The 18631-nt window shown below is 31.5% G+C and overlaps 1 protein-coding gene across 4 annotated transcripts in view; it reads left to right on the forward strand.

The window, feature by feature from the left end:
- The window catches only part of LOC140052679 (kelch-like ECH-associated protein 1), a 43060-nt gene extending 24963 nt beyond the window's left edge, over positions 1–18097 (forward strand). For 2 of the 4 annotated variants that reach the window (XM_072098360.1, XM_072098358.1), the window contains exons 2-5: positions 12140–13571; positions 13683–13888; positions 15877–16053; positions 16473–18097. In XM_072098360.1, the coding sequence (XP_071954461.1) occupies positions 12211–13571; positions 13683–13888; positions 15877–16053; positions 16473–16663 (1935 nt within the window). In that variant the 5' untranslated portion in view covers positions 12140–12210 and the 3' untranslated portion in view covers positions 16664–18097. Of the gene's footprint in view, positions 1–3582; positions 3872–10531; positions 11385–12139; positions 13572–13682; positions 13889–15876; positions 16054–16472 lie in introns of those variants that run through there. The other 2 variants (XM_072098359.1, XM_072098361.1) reach the window with 2 other exon arrangements.
- The last annotated feature ends 534 nt before the right edge of the window (positions 18098–18631 follow it).

The following is an 18631-nucleotide window of genomic DNA, read 5'->3' on the forward strand; positions in this document are numbered from 1 at the left end:
TAAAAAAAAGTTTTAACGAACAATAGACCATCCAATTTATGAAGTCAATTTCAAGATCAGAAAAGAAGCTTTTAAGAAACATGAAAAGCCATGGAACAATAGACCATCCAATTTATGAAGTCAATTTCAAGATCAGAAAAGAAGCTTTTAAGAAACATAAAAAGCCATGGAATTACATGGCACTAAATAAAGAAACTTGCACTATTGTTAGGTCAATGTCTTATATATTATAATTATTAGGAAGTTGTTGGTTCTAGTCATTGATGGTGCTTGACTTTTAATTCAATGATTATTACCCAGAAAATTCAAGGATTGATGATTGTTCATTAACAATTGACTTTTCAGTTATTATTAATGCATGATAATTTTGTACAATTATCCTATTGTTATTAAGTGTAACAGAAGTGTGATAGTATAAAAGAAAGCTAACACAAATAATTTGTATTAAATATCAAATGTATTAAGCTCTGTCTACACTATCAAACTTTATGCAACAAAAATATATATGGACATGATGATGTCATATTACTACCATATTTGGGCACATCACATTTTTTTGTCAAAATATAGTTTCATAATGTTGACAGAGCTTTAGGCTTGGTTCTTACTTGGACGCAACCCAAAGACATAAGCACGCTGTAATTAATTTGACCAATCATGATGCAATGGATTTTCTAAACTGTTGCTTGTGATAGGTCTACTCCCTGGCGTTGCGCCTACTTCGTTGCGTTTCATAAAAGTGGGATTGTTTTTTTAAAGTACAATTAAGTCATAGAATACACGATTTACATAGGTACAGTACATTAGGATGTTTTAAGTACATTTTGAGTAAAAATTAATTTGCTGGTAAGGTTTTATAAAACTACAGCACAAACTGCACTGGTTTCAAAGAAAACCATTTAGATTTTGTTATTTATTTTTTCAAAATGCTTCCCTCTACAAAGTACAATTTATTAATGTTAATGGTATTACTGTACATCTGTATGGTCTGTACCATTCTACTATACACCATTCAGCCTATTGGACTGAAGAGAAAATACTTCCTCTAAAATGTATAATTAATAATTTTTATAATGGTGGTAAAAATGTGTAAAGTATACTGCCTTCAATGTGTGTGATTTGACACGTAAACCAATATTAGGAAAATTGGATAATGATAAATCATTGAGGTATTAGATATACATCAATAGATCTAAGCCTACTCAAATATAAAAACATTGTTAATCAGTAAATCTACTTGTAGTTTTTATCAACAGACGTCATCGGTGTGTCGCCAGCAAACCTCGACGTTTTAATCTTTACCTTGCCATTGTACGTCATTGTTTACTAATTTTATATTTGTTTAAGCTTGTAAAATACAATACTATATCAAGCAAATATGAAATTGCTCAGCTCATTTCAAAGGAACATAAACACAACATAAATTTAATGATCAAAATTTATGACAATACTACTTTATTATTATTATTTATTCAGGCAAAAGATACATTTCCAAAATATAATACAAATTAACAAACACAAGCAATGAGAAAATATAAAATCATAGTCACAAGCTGCCAGGAAAGCACAAAAGCAGCCTAAACCACTGATACCAATTAGGTGTGTACCTCTTTAGTTTATTTTTAAATCCTAATTTATGTATTTAGTGGTAAACATAAACAATTTATTGCATCACTTTCTGGGTTTTCCAACTTGGCATAAATTCCGTCAGACTACAATTATATATTCTGCTTCACTAAACAAATTTGATATCAATGCAGCATGTGGTTTGACCATCTTTTACTTATCACTTTTAATCAATTATATAAAAGCATTGTCACCCACACACATCAACACCCTCTTTTACAGTACAGTATACAGTATTGTTCCAAAAAATAAGTGTACTATCATATCATAGTTTTTAGAAAGGTTAATTTAAAAGAGCTACACACAGGTGCATGTAATTTACCAACTGAAATTACAATGACTCCCTGTTAAATTATAATTTATACTGATACTGCCTTAAAAGATTTGAATATCTCACTTGATAAATCACTGCGTAGTGGAAAACAGGCTTAAAAGACGATAGAAAGGTATTTTTCGGCGTAACCCCTTCTAGAGTTCAATGACATTCAACTATTTAGATTTAGGGGTGTGGTTTGCGTCATGTGAACAATTCTCAGAAACCATGCAGACATTGGCGCCTCCCGAAAGACTTCCACAAGATTTGAAAGTTTCCAGTAAGGGGAATCATCCCTATGACCTAAAAAGGTCATGTGTTGAATCTGTTAGCTATGGACCAGTCATGAAAGTAAAGGCATGATATTGATAAAGAAAACCTATATTCTATCATACCTCCTCTCCTTCATGCAGAGTTATGACAAATTTCAGATAGAATAAAAACTGTACGCTTAAAGTGCATTCACATTTAGGCTTGTTTACAAAAGGAGTAGGTACATTATCACAGTGTATATTGACCCAACAAAACATTCCTATTTAGGCAACGGTGTTGGGCTAAAGCTGTCCTAACCCTTGTACTTAATAAAGACAATGGTGAGTAAATTATGAATATAGGTGTTCATAACAGTTTTCCAAAATGACTGCTGGCTGAAATTATGAAACATGGACACATCATGGACACACCAATCCAAGGGTCCTGGGTTCAAGTTCTGTAACATGTCAGGATTTTTACAAATGACAAATTACAACTCCATCCAATAACTTGTAACTTTATTTATGTATAGCATCGTGTGTATGTTTGTCTTGTGAACAGGACTGCCACCTTTAAGAAGGATAGTGAATAAATTCGACAATTTGCCTAAAATATATTTTTTAAAAACAAACAAAATAACATTTTACCAATGTACAGTATCAAAATTTTAGATTTCCATCAGGTTGATGTCACCATTAATGCTTTATTTCTGGATTAATCATTACATGACCCTGATTACAATCATGTACTATCAATTGGAGTAAGATTTGGTAAAATATTTCCTTATATGTAAAAAAAACATTTTCATGTATAAAAACATTAGCAGTGTCCTGAAATTTTTACTTATCATTGTGCAGGAAATTTAATAGATCTTGGGTGGAAATAAACATGTGTTTTGACATTAGAATGTGTGAAGTACGTATAATGACCCAAGTTCTTAATACGGTTTGTGGTGAAAGATTAATCAATGTAATAATATTGAGGCAAGTAACTCAGACAACAAAGAAAACATGCATCAAGAAGCATTAGAAGGTCATAAATTTTAATATTAATTCATTAAGATACAGTACTTGAAAGTCACGATGAAGAGAAACGATCGTTTTTTACAAATGCTTTTATTGCATCCTACTTTTAAATAATGTTTATAAACGATAAAAATAGTTTGTAGGAAATTTAGAGATTATAATGACTCGGCAAAAATCATGATCATTAAACTTGGCAGGTACTGTTATTACCATACCAGGTTGTTTACTATTATCGTTTTTTATTTACCTTTTGTACAGATTTTGGTTTTAGCTACATTGGAAGCATAAATGTGACTTAAATTTATTTGTAACAATACCATGTGATAAGCCACAAGGAGGGTTAAAATAACTCCTTTGTGATGTCACTGGTATTAACTACCACAAATAATATTATATAGTGCAACACACTGTATATTGGTTTAGTAGAAACTGTTTAGTCATTTTGCTTTTGGACTATTCCATTATTTTGACAGATATAATGAGCAAGTCTGACTAGGTCTATGACAGTGCAGGATATATCTTTGGTGTTACTAAACAGTAAAAGTTCTTTAAAAAAGGACTTTAAAGAAGACAGATTTTATTTTGGACTGGTGCAGACCTTTTTCTGTTTTTGGATTGTATTACAGAGGAAGGAAATAATTGCCTAATTTTTAAGGTAAATGAAGCTGAGAAAAATATGTCACACTGTACATGTGAAATGTTTGAATAGTAGGTCATTATATTGTATTAGATGTCAACTTATTTATATTTCAAAGTTGATATAACTGAATATTAATATTTATTATTGTGTGTCTACTATTTTTTGCTCATTGGTTGAAATTTATGTCACTGTCTAATTTAAATGTTCAAACAAATTTTTAGTAATAATTTTATTAGGGTTCTTTGTCAATAAGACACCAATTGTATTAATATATTACATAATAGCTTTAGCCTCAATGATACAGCAAAATAATTAAATGACCCACAATAATTAAAATCTTGACCCGTAACTAGGACACAAAGAAGACACTGTATTCATTATCATAGGTAAGTTTACTATTATATGTACATGTACACTACTCACATTGACTTCTGACCTGCTACCAGATAATCAATGTAACAAATTAGTAGTTTCTGTCTATTTTTAGAAAATTATTAAATACCAAATAACTAGTTTTATTTTAGCATTTTGCTTCACTAAATAACTGGTATGTTTGTTGTCAGTGGTAAAAGTTATTGAATATTGAATACACCAAACCTTTTTTAAGCCTTGTCTACACTATCAAACTGTATGTGACAAAAAATGTGATGTGCCCATGGACATGATGATGTCATATCACTACCATATGTGGGCATATCACTACCATATTTTGGCACATCACACTTTATTTGTCAAACTAGTTTGATAGTGTAGACAGAGCTTTACAAATAACCATTCGTTTGCATTGCAGCTGAGGAGTTGCATTAGTATAAAAGTTCTATAAAAGATCTCTTTCCAACACAAAATTGATATGTTTTTAACGATTATTCACTTTTCAAAAAGTTTAGATACCAGTAAATTAGATTTCTATTATGTCCTCCTCACAGCAGAAACAAAACATTTTGTCACGCCTTCATTCAATCTACTCAAATGTATGTACAAAGTTGATATCCATCAACACTCCTTAATCATTTGCTTCCTTTTGTCAAATCGACAAAAATGTTATAATTTAATATAAATATACTAAATATAGATATGTAATTGTATAATAATGAATTGAAAGTGATGCCTCATGGCCACTGTTTTTATAAAACAAACAAATTTTATGAATTATGTTTTTTAATATCTTAAACTTTAAAATGTTATAATTTTAAATATTTTATATTTGATGTTTAAATTGTGATGTAATCCATCTCCTTTCCACATGAAGGATAAAATATATATTATAACCAATGAATTAATTGTGTCCAAAATGAGATTTAACGAATACAAAATATTCTAATAGACTATTTCATTCAGATATAGAAAAATATACAAAATATAGCTAAGGGATATTTAAACAAATTGTTGTTTTTGTACTTTACTGATTAAATTAAACAAGTCACTTTGTCGGTGTTACAATATTTGAATAACACTAATATAGTAAATTGAATGATTTCTGAACTGAAATAAAGGTAAATATGATAATTAATAGCATTAGGTAAATGCTAATTACACAATTTATGAAGATGAGTCTGCAGAATTATAGATTTTTTTTATAAAACAGATATTATTAAAACCAACTGACCATATAGAAATACACAAATCATTGTCAACCACGTCACTATAAAAATCACTGACAAGAAAAATTGTCTATCTGATAAATGAATAATATACTGTAATAATGATATAAGTCTATTTATGCTCCAATATGGAAGTGGTATTATTCGTATACAGCCACCATTGGGCTGTTTTTCTAGACATTCTGGTATCCTGAATGTGTTTTTAAATGGAAAAAAAAAAATGTTGGCTCATTTTGAGGCTGGTTGTTAGACTTTCCAATTTTCAGATAGTTGTGAGAGAATCTATCTAGAGTGAAATCTTTAGTTGTTAGACTTAGGTGAAATACTTATTTAAGAGGAATATGTCTGTGATTGGTGATATGACCGCATTGGCCATATTTACCATCACACATAAGTGAGATATTTCCCTTAACAATTAAATAATTACCGTAAGTGTTTAAGTCAATACATATTTAAGAATTTTTAAAGTATAAGGGTTAAGTATTTCCCATAACCTAGTGTTAAATAGTGAATAGTATTGGAAGATTTAACTGCTTGATAGAGGAATAATTCTGTACAGTGCCTTTAATGAAAACTAATTAATGGGACATAATTTCAATGTACAGCGCTTTTGATGATGGTTTCATTCTAAAAATAAAAGCACTACAGTATATCAAAATTGTAATGAAAACTTGGCACTGTCTCACAAAACAGGACAATAGAGCTATAATTTTAATACCCAAATAACCAATGCAGTGTGTTGGAATGCGCACCCATGATCAATGGAATAACAGTCAATTGTTTCTAAATTAGGAAATATTGAAGCACTGAATTGGTCAATGTAGTTAGCCCTGTAATCATTCTGTACTAGGTCAATGTAAACAAAGGTATCTTTCGTTCCTTTTGATTGTTACCGATCATCTGGTGTTGCGTAAGCTGGAATCGACAGTGTGTTGGTAGATGACAGAAGTGACTAAGCATATTTACAAGGTTGACAAACTTTCCTATGTTTACCAATCAATAGTACTACACATTAAGCAGGTATACTATTGCAGTTTGTTCTGATGACCTACAAGATTGTCAAGCAGGACTTGTTAAAAAGAAACAGGATACTTGATTAGAAATAATTAAAAAGATAGTATTTAATGATGATTATTACAGTATAATGATGATTAATAATTACAGTATTAATATAAAGTTGATTCTCTATCAGAAATAGTCAATTTATGACATCATTAAGTTGTTAATCTATCAGAAATGGCAGTATTGATATAAAGTCGATCCTCTATCAGAAATGGTCAATTTATGACATACCCATGTACAATTATACATTATGTTGATAATCTATTAGAAATAATTAATTTACAACATGATTGATAGTAAGTCGATTCTATCATGAATAACGATTCTATCATGAATTATCAATTCTATCATGAATTATCAATTCTATCAGGAATTATCAATTCTATCAGGAATTATCAATTCTATCAGGAATTATCAATTCACATACAGTTTCAGTCGATATAATCAATATAAATAACAGCATGCTCTCTGTATTTAGTAATACAGTATTAGTTAATTATCAATTCACAACATACATAAAAATACAGTAAGTATATACTCTAACCAAAATGATCAATTTCCATACAGTATTTTAAAAATAAGTACAGTATTATTATCAATGTACAGTACATTTAATTATTCAGTAAAGTTGTTTCTATTTCTATTAGGAATTTCTGATTTCAGTTAATTTGTATCATTTCTTTGAAATTTCAAGATTGTTGTTTAAACACAAAATCGTAATACCATTGTATACCATTGGTCTTTTTAAAAGTATTGTATCACTGATTGGAATATTAATGCTTTCATCAAATTACTATTAACATAAAAATATATTATCATTCATTATCTCTGGAAACATACTCTAAATTCCAGTAAGCACCATGAAATGTAAACATTGCAAGCATCACCAATTGCATGGTAGCTAGTAGCAAAGACTAATTACAAGTTCCAAGATCATAACTGAATATGAACATTTGGAAACGCAATCAATGCTGAACACAAAACATGTGTACGTCATCCTGATAAACATTGACGTTCTCAAAGAAGGCCATATTTAGTGAGTTCATATACTACAGAACGTTGCTATGTTGTTGTTAGTGGTTGTATAGTAAATTTACTCATGTGTTATGAACAGTGACGTTATGCACAGCCTGAAAGAAAATTCATTTTTGTCACGCTATGATTAGCGTATTCAAAATAATAATAATACTACTACTACGGTATTGTGATTTTGATGAAGGTGGTTGTGAGGTAAATACCCCTTGTTTTATGGTGTTAGAAAATATGGTTAGTAGAAAATATATATGTCTTTATGTAAAACAACTCGCTGGTTGAATTATCAATATTTTGACCTGGCGCCTGCGAGTCTCTAATTGGCATTTTACCAATCAATTAGTCAATCAAAATAACATTATTTCTGTTTTGTTTAATAATACAATGTGGTAGCACGTTTTGTACTGCAACACTTTATCTCAGCACTGTGACTTTTGTATTAGACCTTTTGTACTGCAGTAACTATGATAGTTCAAGACTTTTATTGTATTAGACCAGAAATATAATTTTTGAACTTACTACTATTACTATATTACTACTCTTTTTTTATAGTTCTAACTAAATTTATATTCCAGTTCCACACATATCTATAGTAGGTACACTATGTGGACAACAACTGCTCCCCTTAATGTCATTTCTATTCATCCGTAATTTTATTCACAAATTTTTATGAAATTTTGAACAATTTATTTGAGGAGTAGCTGACTCATTTGAGGTACAGCGATGTATTTTGCTTAAGCTGCCCCTGCCTAGCATTTTTTCATCTTTGTTGTTTAAAAAAAAAAATATATTGTATTGATTCTATGCTGGTCAAATAAATAAACGAAACGAACATGTGCTCTTTTCTATCTTAGGGTATGTTCAGACTCACGGAGTTACGGTGGAGTTATGTACGCGGCGTACATATTTTTGTGTCTGAACCATGCCGCGGATTAGCGTTAGGGAGCTGTTACTCCGCGCCAGTGGCGTTAATAACTCCAGCGGGAGAGGGTAGATTTCATAAGGCTAATCCATTGATGCATCAGTGATTTCAACCTCCGGTCAACGTCAGCCAATGAAAAGACACGACCGCAATTAGCAGCAGTCTATTCGCGAGGTTTTTTTTAATAGCAAAACAATATAGCTATTCATCGAGCTAGCCTAGATCAACAGCAACATTCGAATTAAAATGAAACGTGTTACATGGAAAAGTACAGAAGTGGCTGATTTGATTTCATTATGGGGCAGCCCTGAATTTATAGACAAGATAGAAATTAGGAACTGGAAAGCTAGCGCCGGCAACAAGATGGCTGTTTTTAAAGAAATTGCATCTAAACTGCAAAATTCTTCCTGACGAAGTTGGCGTCGGCGACATGATTTCACAAAATTAATTAAAATCATACAAATAATGGCAAAGTCATTGTCCGTGTAATAATTATGTTCGAAATTACTATCTTCTGTAAGGATTTGCAAAAAAATCGGCAAAAGAACCATTACATTTGAAGGTAACATTGTATTATATTGCTAGGCCTAGCTAGTGTTGTAAACTTTCGCGCGTGTCACTCTCAGCTCTCTGTTGTGTTGTTGTTGTGTATGTATCCCATCGGCCGTTTCGGTATGACGGAACTTCCGCTTTAAACGCAAGACGTTTGGAATGCTAATCGTTGTGTCTGAACACCTTGACTTTTAACGCCACGGATTACCGTACGCCTTGCGTAGATAACTCCACCGTAACTCCGTGAGTCTGAACATACCCTAAGACAGTGACCGTCGGGCCCTACACATCCCAAAAAGTGTGTTGTATTTTATAAAGTGCACATGGACAGGTGTGTTGTTTACTAGACCAATGGCTTCAGTCCTTATCTCAAGCAAATTGTTCAAATACTACAACCATAACAATGGAGAGCATTACAACCTGTTTTGTGTCTGTTATTTACAGCGCCTGTCTTAACCATATCAACTCGCTATCGGCTAGAGCATAATTGATTTCGTATACAATGGGAGGAACTAGAGCTCAGTTTAATAACCTACTCCCTAATATTGTGTAGTTTATGAGGAAATAATTAGATCTACTTTTGTAGTAATGTAATATTTATAGGCCTTATGTAATGAAGTAAGCACAGGATTTGAACTTCGTATAAAGTGACGGTACAAACTTAAAATGCTTTTTTTAAAACTTTCTGTACATCCGTGTCAACTATTTTTGGTGGAAAATATAGCAGTACTTTAAACTAGAACAGAAACAAACGCTGGTTGGTATTTTACCTTGTGTAAAATTCCCTTTTTTTCATGTGTATAGCACGTACTGTGTGTACGCTTCATGAAATAATGTTGTTGGTTGTAAATGACATGCATACCTAGGGTAGACCGGAATGACGCTCTTGGCTGGATTAAGTAGGTGAAACTATAGTTGTATGGTTTAAGCAGTTGTCCCTATTTCACTGTCCTTGCCTAAGTATATTACAAGACGATATCGTCTAGACAATATACGTAGCTATCTCAAGGGGTTAACAAGTTGCTGGCTGCAACGGAAATTTCACTCGCTATCTTTGACACAGCATGTCTTTATAATGAGGATTGAAGACGCATCAGCATCTACTTTTCACGTACGCCCAGTGTTTATATTATAAGATATACACTAAATCATTTGAGATCCAACAAATATTGATGATAAATTATCGACTTTTTAAAATGAAAACTAGATTAAAAAATATTGATTGATGACGTTAGAATATCCATATTCTTGATATCCATAATTTGATACCAGCCACTTTAAAATTTCTTTCCATGGGTGTTTAGTTATTAGCTTGTCTAGTATTACAATACAACAAATTTAAAGCATTTATTGTAATGTTACAGGTGAAGGGAACATTGCTTGTATGTTAATTCAAAATGAATGCAACATGTTTTTATTTCAATCAATTTTCTATGATTTTATCATAATTGTAGTGTTAACATTTTTAATTGTAATTATAGTTACAATTTTATAATAAATTTATTGTACAGTACGCAAATGTAGGATTACCCTATAGATGCAATCATTTGGAAGAAAATAACATTTACAAAATAAACAGATGCGAAATAAATTTGTGAATTTTGTCAATTTCAATTAATTGTATAAAAGTATACAGTACAGTTTTTGTAACTGTCGTCGTTTGAACATTGTCTAAAAACCAAAAACCACTGGAAAGCATAAAGTACATTTAAGGAGTATCGGATATTAATATAAAATGACCGCCGACACAACATGCACTTAGAAAAAAAAAATCTTTTTTTCTCTGCTTACTCAGATTGTGGACGTTAACGAATGAATTTCCTTATATGAGCAGTCTAATCATTACGATCTTCCTCTTTCCTCTTATTTTCACAGTCTGCACCGTCACTTTATGATCACTACGACAGTTGATCAGCTTGTCGATGACGCTGCAGAGATCCTTAGCGCGTCGTCCAATCAAAACAGTACGTTCCCAGCCAAGGTGCAAACAAAATTGTGCCAGTCATTTTACTAAGCTGTATTGATGTGTACTATTTTTAGGGTAGTGATTCGATGATGATTTAGCATTGTATATGTTGTAGTGTGTAGTTGAGATTGGCCCAGGTTGGGTAGCTGGCTTACTGAGCCTGCGTTTTGAGGGTCATTCAACCGGAGGGGTCAAGGAGGAAAATGGGCGGATTAGATTACAGGTCAGGAATTGTCACTTTTTGCTAATTGTCTGAACGCTTGAATTATAACGCGTGTTCGCAACAACACTCATTGTTGTATCTGACAGTGTGCTGAACAGATCGTAGTAACTTTTAGTAAACTTTGTGGATGTTAACATGTTTGCTTGTTAATCAGGATTTTATCTTGTGTGGTACGTATGTACAATCACTCTCAGTATTCAACTATTTATTTATTGATAATTATTATTTCAATTAATAAGATTTTAATTACATTTTTTTTCCACAGCATTTATATTTTATTTTCCAGATAATTTTAAACCTCATTCATTCATTTGTGCTTTTTTTGTGTGTTTGTTTAAATTGTACAAAATTTAATTTACTATCAAATATAAATGTATTATTTATAAAATGTTATGTTTTTATCTATCTTGTTGTGTATGGAATATGGTAAACCATATCATCTGTGTAAACACATGTATTCATTCATTTTTATTCAATATTTCTTTGAAAGACTGTGACTGAATTATTTAATAACAGAGGAATTTTATTTGCCTTCATGCAGAATCATAATATGAATAAATTTTCTTGCGAATGCCTGATAAGCATGCGGTTAAATACTGTATACATCTGTGCTTTAGTTTTATTACTCAGCATTATATGCTATCATCAGCTTTAGTTATTGTGTTGAAGAAAACTTGATGATAGACAATCAGCAGTTTGTTGCTAACTTCCTACTACAATGAAGTAGGCTCGTTTCACATACTTCAAATGTAATAACTATATCACATGTTTTAAATGTGAAATAGAAACTATGTACTGTAAAGAGCGAAAGTTTTATGTAAACTTATACTATGATTTTAGAAATGTTTTTGCTTTTAAAATTGTATTTATATCAAATGAATTGTCATATCACATTTATTTATTGTTTGTGGTTTTTGTTATACAGGCAGCGTCTTCCCGTAATTTAGCCAGCATTTGTCATAAGTCTGTCATCTGTGGATCCACAAAAGCATTTTGATGCCAGCAACTGTGTGTAACTGTTTCGTTGGAAACTCGTCGCTTGGTGATGCGGCTGAAGCTTGTCATTGCGGTCCAGACAAGATGGCAAACCCAACCCCGATACGTTCTAAAAAGGACGTCATACCTTGCACCCCGACCGGGGATCAAGAGGAGAAATCGCAAACCGAAGATATCACATTTCGAAAGGCTTGCAACGGCTCTGTAATATTTAAAAGCAACAGACATCCAAACAGTGCATTCAAGCAATTGAATGAACTTCGACAGTCTAAAACATTATGCGATGTGACATTAGTGGTGGAGACTGTAAAATTCCATGCACATAAATGTGTTCTTGCAGCATCAAGCCTCTACTTCAAAGCGATGTTTACTGGTGGATTTGATGAATGCGAGAAAAAAAACATTGAGTTAAAAGATATCCACCCGTGTTGTTTTTCACAGATTGTTGACTTTATGTACACCTCTGAAATCACGATAACGGAATGCAATGTTTTGGAGTTGCTTCCAAAAGCTATTATGTTCCATCTGAAGGACATTATCGATGCATGTAGCATGTTTCTAGAACAAGAACTCGATCCAAGTAACGCAATTGGTATTTCACTATATGCACAACAACATGGTCTCATGGACTTGCAAAAAACAGCTCAGGAGTTTGTCTGCAGGAATTTTACTAAAGTCAGTGAAAGCGATGAATTTCTTAATCTTAACTCACGGGAGATTGTAACGTTAATCAAATACGACAAACTGAATGTATGGTGCGAATCTGAAGTATATAACGCATGCATTCGTTGGGTGAGGCACGATGAAGGAAAACGTAAAGCATGTTTTGACAAACTATTAGGAGGTGGAATTCGTTGTGAACACCTCACACCAGACTTTCTCAGAGAACAATTAGAAAAATGTGACATTCTCCATTCTGAACCAAAATGCAAAGACATTCTTTCAAAATACTTTAAAGAGTTAACTTTACATAAAGCACCACCAAGACCGAAGAGAAACCCAATTGCAGCTTGCGTAATATATACGGCTGGCGGGTATTTGCGACAATCGTTAACAAATATGGAGTGTTATTGTCCAGAGGATGATCGTTGGTACAGGTTAGCATATCTTCCAGAACCGCGTAGTGGTCTTAGTGCTGCAACGATACATGGATTTTTTTATGCCGTCGGTGGTCGAAATAATACGTCAGAAGCAAACACGGACTCAAATCGTTTAGATGTTTATAATCCATTAACAAATCAATGGCATAGTAGAGCCCCAATGTCAGTACCAAGGAATCGTGTTGGTGTAGCCGTACTCGACGGGCAATTGTACGCTGTTGGTGGTTCGCAAGGCTGTCATCAACATAACTCTGTTGAAAGGTAAATTTACCAAAAACTATTCACTTATAAATTATAAATAATAATTCTATGTTTATACTTAAATACTGTTAGTTTAGTTTTTAGATAAACATATGTATTTGTTCACTATAGGTATGATCCTGACCTGAATAGGTGGGAAAACATAGCATCTATGAGGACAAAGCGACTTGGAGTTGTCTGTGCAATTGTAAATCGTCTCTTGTACGCCGTAGGAGGATATGACGGCCAAGAAAGACTGTCTAGCGTAGAGTGTTACCATCCAGAAAATGATGAGTGGATCACTGTTTCACCAATGAACACGAAGAGAAGTGGTGCTGGTAAGTGTTTCTGTTTTTGGTTTGTGGATATAAATGCTGCAGGGTGACATTGAATGGGAATTTCTAAAACTTGTAAAATTTTATGAAAACTGAAAGGAGGAAGTGCAATTTTGAAGCATCAGAGAATACAAATTTGAATTACTTTGTAATTTATTAAAAGTAAACATTTGGGAGGTGTAGATATTAAGTGATGGCTTCAATTCAAGTCAATTTTCTTGCAGTATGTAGAATTAAAAATTGTGGTTTATAATATAAATGCCCTTTAGGCATTTTAAATATGTTGATAAAGCCTTCATAAGAGGAAAGATCACTATGACCCAAGTATTTTGTTGTCTTTCTAAAACGGAATTACTTAATTATGTTCGTTTCTTGAACAAGATTACGACTGGCTTACTATCAACTTTATTGAAAAATTGCTGACACATCGTATCACCAGCTAACTTGCTCTGTTTAATTTGCGAAGTGTCAAAGATTGCTTTAAACCAAGTCACCGTAAAAAACCTAATTTGAACAACTTTATTCTAACCAGCAAACCAAATTCATGTCTATGATATTCCACGGCGGCCAATTTGTTATAATTTTCACAATAATATCAATTTTAGGTCATTCAAACAAAAATTGCCAGAAATAATTTGACCCAATTTTTAATCTATAATCAGTTTGTTATTTTTGGAAACTTTTTTTATAGAAGTGATTCATTTTCTGCCTTAGTGGCCCAGTTGTGATTGTCCCAAAAATTAATGACTTGTTATATATATATTTATTTGATATTTGACAAATCAAACTAAGCCTATTTCGTGTAATCTCACTAATACTAATTCATTAAAGCGATTTGTAAATAGTCGTTTACCAGCATGTCAGTATAATCAAATTGCATGATTGTGCAGAAATTGTTCCTGGCATGTCTAAGCACCGGAAATTTACAATTTTGGTTAGATAATAGAGTTAATAATGATGTGGATAAAAACATTATTACGTCTTTTGTTAAAGAAACAATCTCTTTTAGACAGTTTATAACAAGTTTCAGATGTATGTCAATAATATTTAGATCTTTTATAACGTCAAGTGATGTAAAAGATATTTACAGCAAAAAGTTCTGGAAAAAATTAAATTAAAAAATCTATTAAACAATTGCTCTCTGACACCTTGTCAAATTCATGTCTCATTAGCAGTAATGAGAAAAGTTAGAATAAAGCTCTGAAAAAGGACAAATTTAAATAAAAAAGTAAAAACCATTTTAAAACACCCTTATTTTTATAAGTTAAATTACAGTTACAATACTTATGGCAAACAAAATATTGAATTTTAAAATGTAACACAGACAGAGTTTTTAGAATTTGTTTAATATTTCTCTGAGATGTTTGAATTGCTATCAATTGAAGAACGTAGGCTAGCTGACACACACGGGAGCAAGCAAACTGATTGAATTTCTTATGATTTCCTTTTCTGAAGAGCCTTCCTATAGGCAATGATTGAGTGTATGTTACTAATATAATATTGTACTATTATCTGAGGCTTTAACTTCTGTCACAAGTTTGCTATTAAATAGTACACAACTCTGGACATTGTTAACAAAAATATTACAACATTTTAACAGCAAATTAAAGAAATCTCGGTTAAATTAATTCAGAGTATTAATTATAATTTTAAAAGAGCATGAAAATAAACACTCGATAAAAACCACAATATTTTTAAACAGGATATTTGATGATTAACTGACAAAAAGAGGAAGTATAAACTGTTAATTGATTAAAGTATTGTTATTTTACGTTCTTTATAAGAATAAGGAAACCGATATCCATAAGATATGACTAAATTTCATTTGTCATTTTAAGTCATACAACACAAATCCATCTAAAATTTTTCATTTTTTTTGGTCAACATAAATATTGTTTATTCAGTCCTTAATAAATATATTAATTGTTTTAAGAAAAGTAAATAAATATAATAAAATGAATTAATAATTTTATTTATTTTTCTTCTTTCAGGAGTGACAAGTCTTGGCGATTATATTTTTGCCGTTGGTGGATATGATGGTGTTAATCAATTGAACAGTGTAGAACGATACGATGTAAAAAAAGATACATGGGAATTTATTGCACCAATGAACTCGAGGCGTAGCGCCCTCAGTGTAGATGTGGTTGGCGGAAAGCTATATGCTTTAGGTATGTTTTTATTATTGTAGTAATGTTTTGATAACATAATGATTTAAGTATGACTTATTCCAGTATTGTTTAAATAAAGTATTTGAAGTAAATACATTAAATCTATAAATCCTAGCTCTTTTAAATTCTGTAAATTCTTGTGGTGAAAATCTTACAAAGTGCAGATAATGAATCTAGCAAAGTCATTCACGGATGACAACATTTAAAAAGAAAGTTTTTATTGAAAGTTAGTGCTAATTAGATGTTACTCATTTCAGTATGATTTCTAAACCAAACTTTCTAAACTTTAGAGAGGACCGTTCACTTTCATATTATGTATCTATGGCAAAAAAAAGTATACTAGATATTAACCTACTTGCCTTAAAATTATGTAAACATATACATGGTCACTTATCAACGATTTTAATTTATTTTCATAGGTGGTTACGATGGGCAAGAGTTTTTGAGCTCAGTTGAATGCTACGATCCTGAAACCAGTAGATGGACGATTGTTACGAATATGACATCAGGACGTAGCGGAGCGGGCGTTGCAGTTGGTATGGAGCCTTGTCGGACTGGTTTATGCGGAGTCCGTCGTAATGCAGCTCAAGTGATGACAAACGCATCATAACAATGGGCTTTTTTGTTTGCTTCTAGACATCTTTAGACATCTTTTGATCGTACACTGCTGCTTGTGAAATCTACATGCATTAGTAAACTTAATTCGCACTATATAATAATAACACTGCAAAACAGACAATTTAATAGTTCTCCTAATAAATTTTAAAATAACCTCAAATTGAAAAGTGTTGTTTCGATCATGCAATGGTCTTTTGTTTTGGAAGAAATTATATTAAAATCACTTACCGTTGCGATTTTTACTATTTTTCAAATCATTGGTTATTTTATTTTTAATTGGGAAAATCAACAATTTCTTAACAGTTAATATTAGGTATCTTTGCAGAAAAGTGTTGAAATTATATTTGTTTTTTTGTTCCAAAATTATGCAATATTTAAAAAAGTTTATTTAAAAAATGCTATTTAGTATGCCGTATACCTTGATAAAAAAGCACTCTTCCATGCGGAAGGGTTTTAATGATTTAAAATTTGTTTGACTGCCGCCCTCTAGGAGTTTGTTATAATATTGTTTGAAGGTGTGATCTCAGTTTAGTCTTGAGTTTTAGTATCATATGAGGAAGGAAATGAAAGTGTTTTTTAGACAGTCTAAAAAACTAATATTATTACTATAGTCAAATTAAAATATACAAGGCCTTTAAAAGGTTTTCAGATTACATTTACAGTGTACTATATTCTCTAGCAGTACAAAACACAATATAATATACAACTCTACTCTAATTCAATCCGTTAATTAACTATTAGTGAACTATACCCCTTTAATACCATCAGCAGTCATAAGTACATTTGTAATTGGTTTCTTAAATGTTTAATTAATAATATGAAAGTGGTGTTTGCCAGACTTGCCAATCTGTTTTTGGTGATTAATAATGAATATGTTTATAATTATGTATGTTTAATTTACGTTAATTCTGCTTTGCTTGCTGATTTAAGAAATCAAAATGATTGTGTTGTTTTCTAGTACCATTGTACAAGATGGCAATAAACAATATTTGTTTCTATACGATGACAGGTTGTGCTTAATTTAATTGATAGTTTTGTTTAGAAGCATTGTGATAAAAAAAAAAGTAAAAGTATAAAAACATGTACTGCCAATATTTGAGCAGGAGGATGTGGTGCTTGAACTGGTATATTATTTATATAACATATATATAAATATCTATATATATATTTCTTGATTTTGTTATGGATGATATCAAGATGTGTTGAACGATGCAACCAATTTTAAGATGAGTTGGTGTTAGGGGTGTAGATAAAATGTGTATGTAATTGTTGTTAAATAATCCTAAAATGTAATATTTTGTACATTATAACCTTACAAGAGCTTTGTTGAGCTCAATATAAAAGCTCTTCCATGTTTGAAAATTCATATTATGTAAGTTATCTTTCCAGTGATGTTTAATCAAATAAAAAATGCAATTTAAAATGATCCTCTTTGCTTTGTATGTATTGTGATGACTCTGAAATAATGCTTGACGACGATGATTTCAGTGGGAACAGAGTTTAGAAAACTTGAATGCTTCTTAATAAAATACTTAATTTAAATGGTTTTTATGCTTGACTCCGATGATTACTGTGGGGACAGAGCTTAGAAAACTTGAATGCTTCTTAATAAAATACTTAATTTAAATGGTTTTTATGCTTGACTACGATGATTACAGTGGGGACAGAGCTTAGAAAACTTGAATGCTTCTTAATAAAATACTTAATTTAAATGGTTTTTATGCTTGACTCCGATGAATAAAGTGGGGAGTTTAGAAAAAGTTGAAAGCTTCTTAATAAAATAACTTAAATGGTTTTTCCCTAAGATGTACTAAAGAAAAAGGTTCCTGACTAATGTTTATTTTGCTTAATCCAAGACAGATGAATAAAGAAGATGAAACAACAACAAAGAAAGTGGCTTTGGTATGTATTATATTAAAGTACACTGCTAAAATGAAATAGAAAAATGTATAGAATATCA

The sequence above is a fragment of the Antedon mediterranea genome, chromosome 6, assembly GCF_964355755.1.
Source record: "Antedon mediterranea chromosome 6, ecAntMedi1.1, whole genome shotgun sequence".
Taxonomy (NCBI): Eukaryota; Metazoa; Echinodermata; class Crinoidea; order Comatulida; family Antedonidae; genus Antedon; species Antedon mediterranea.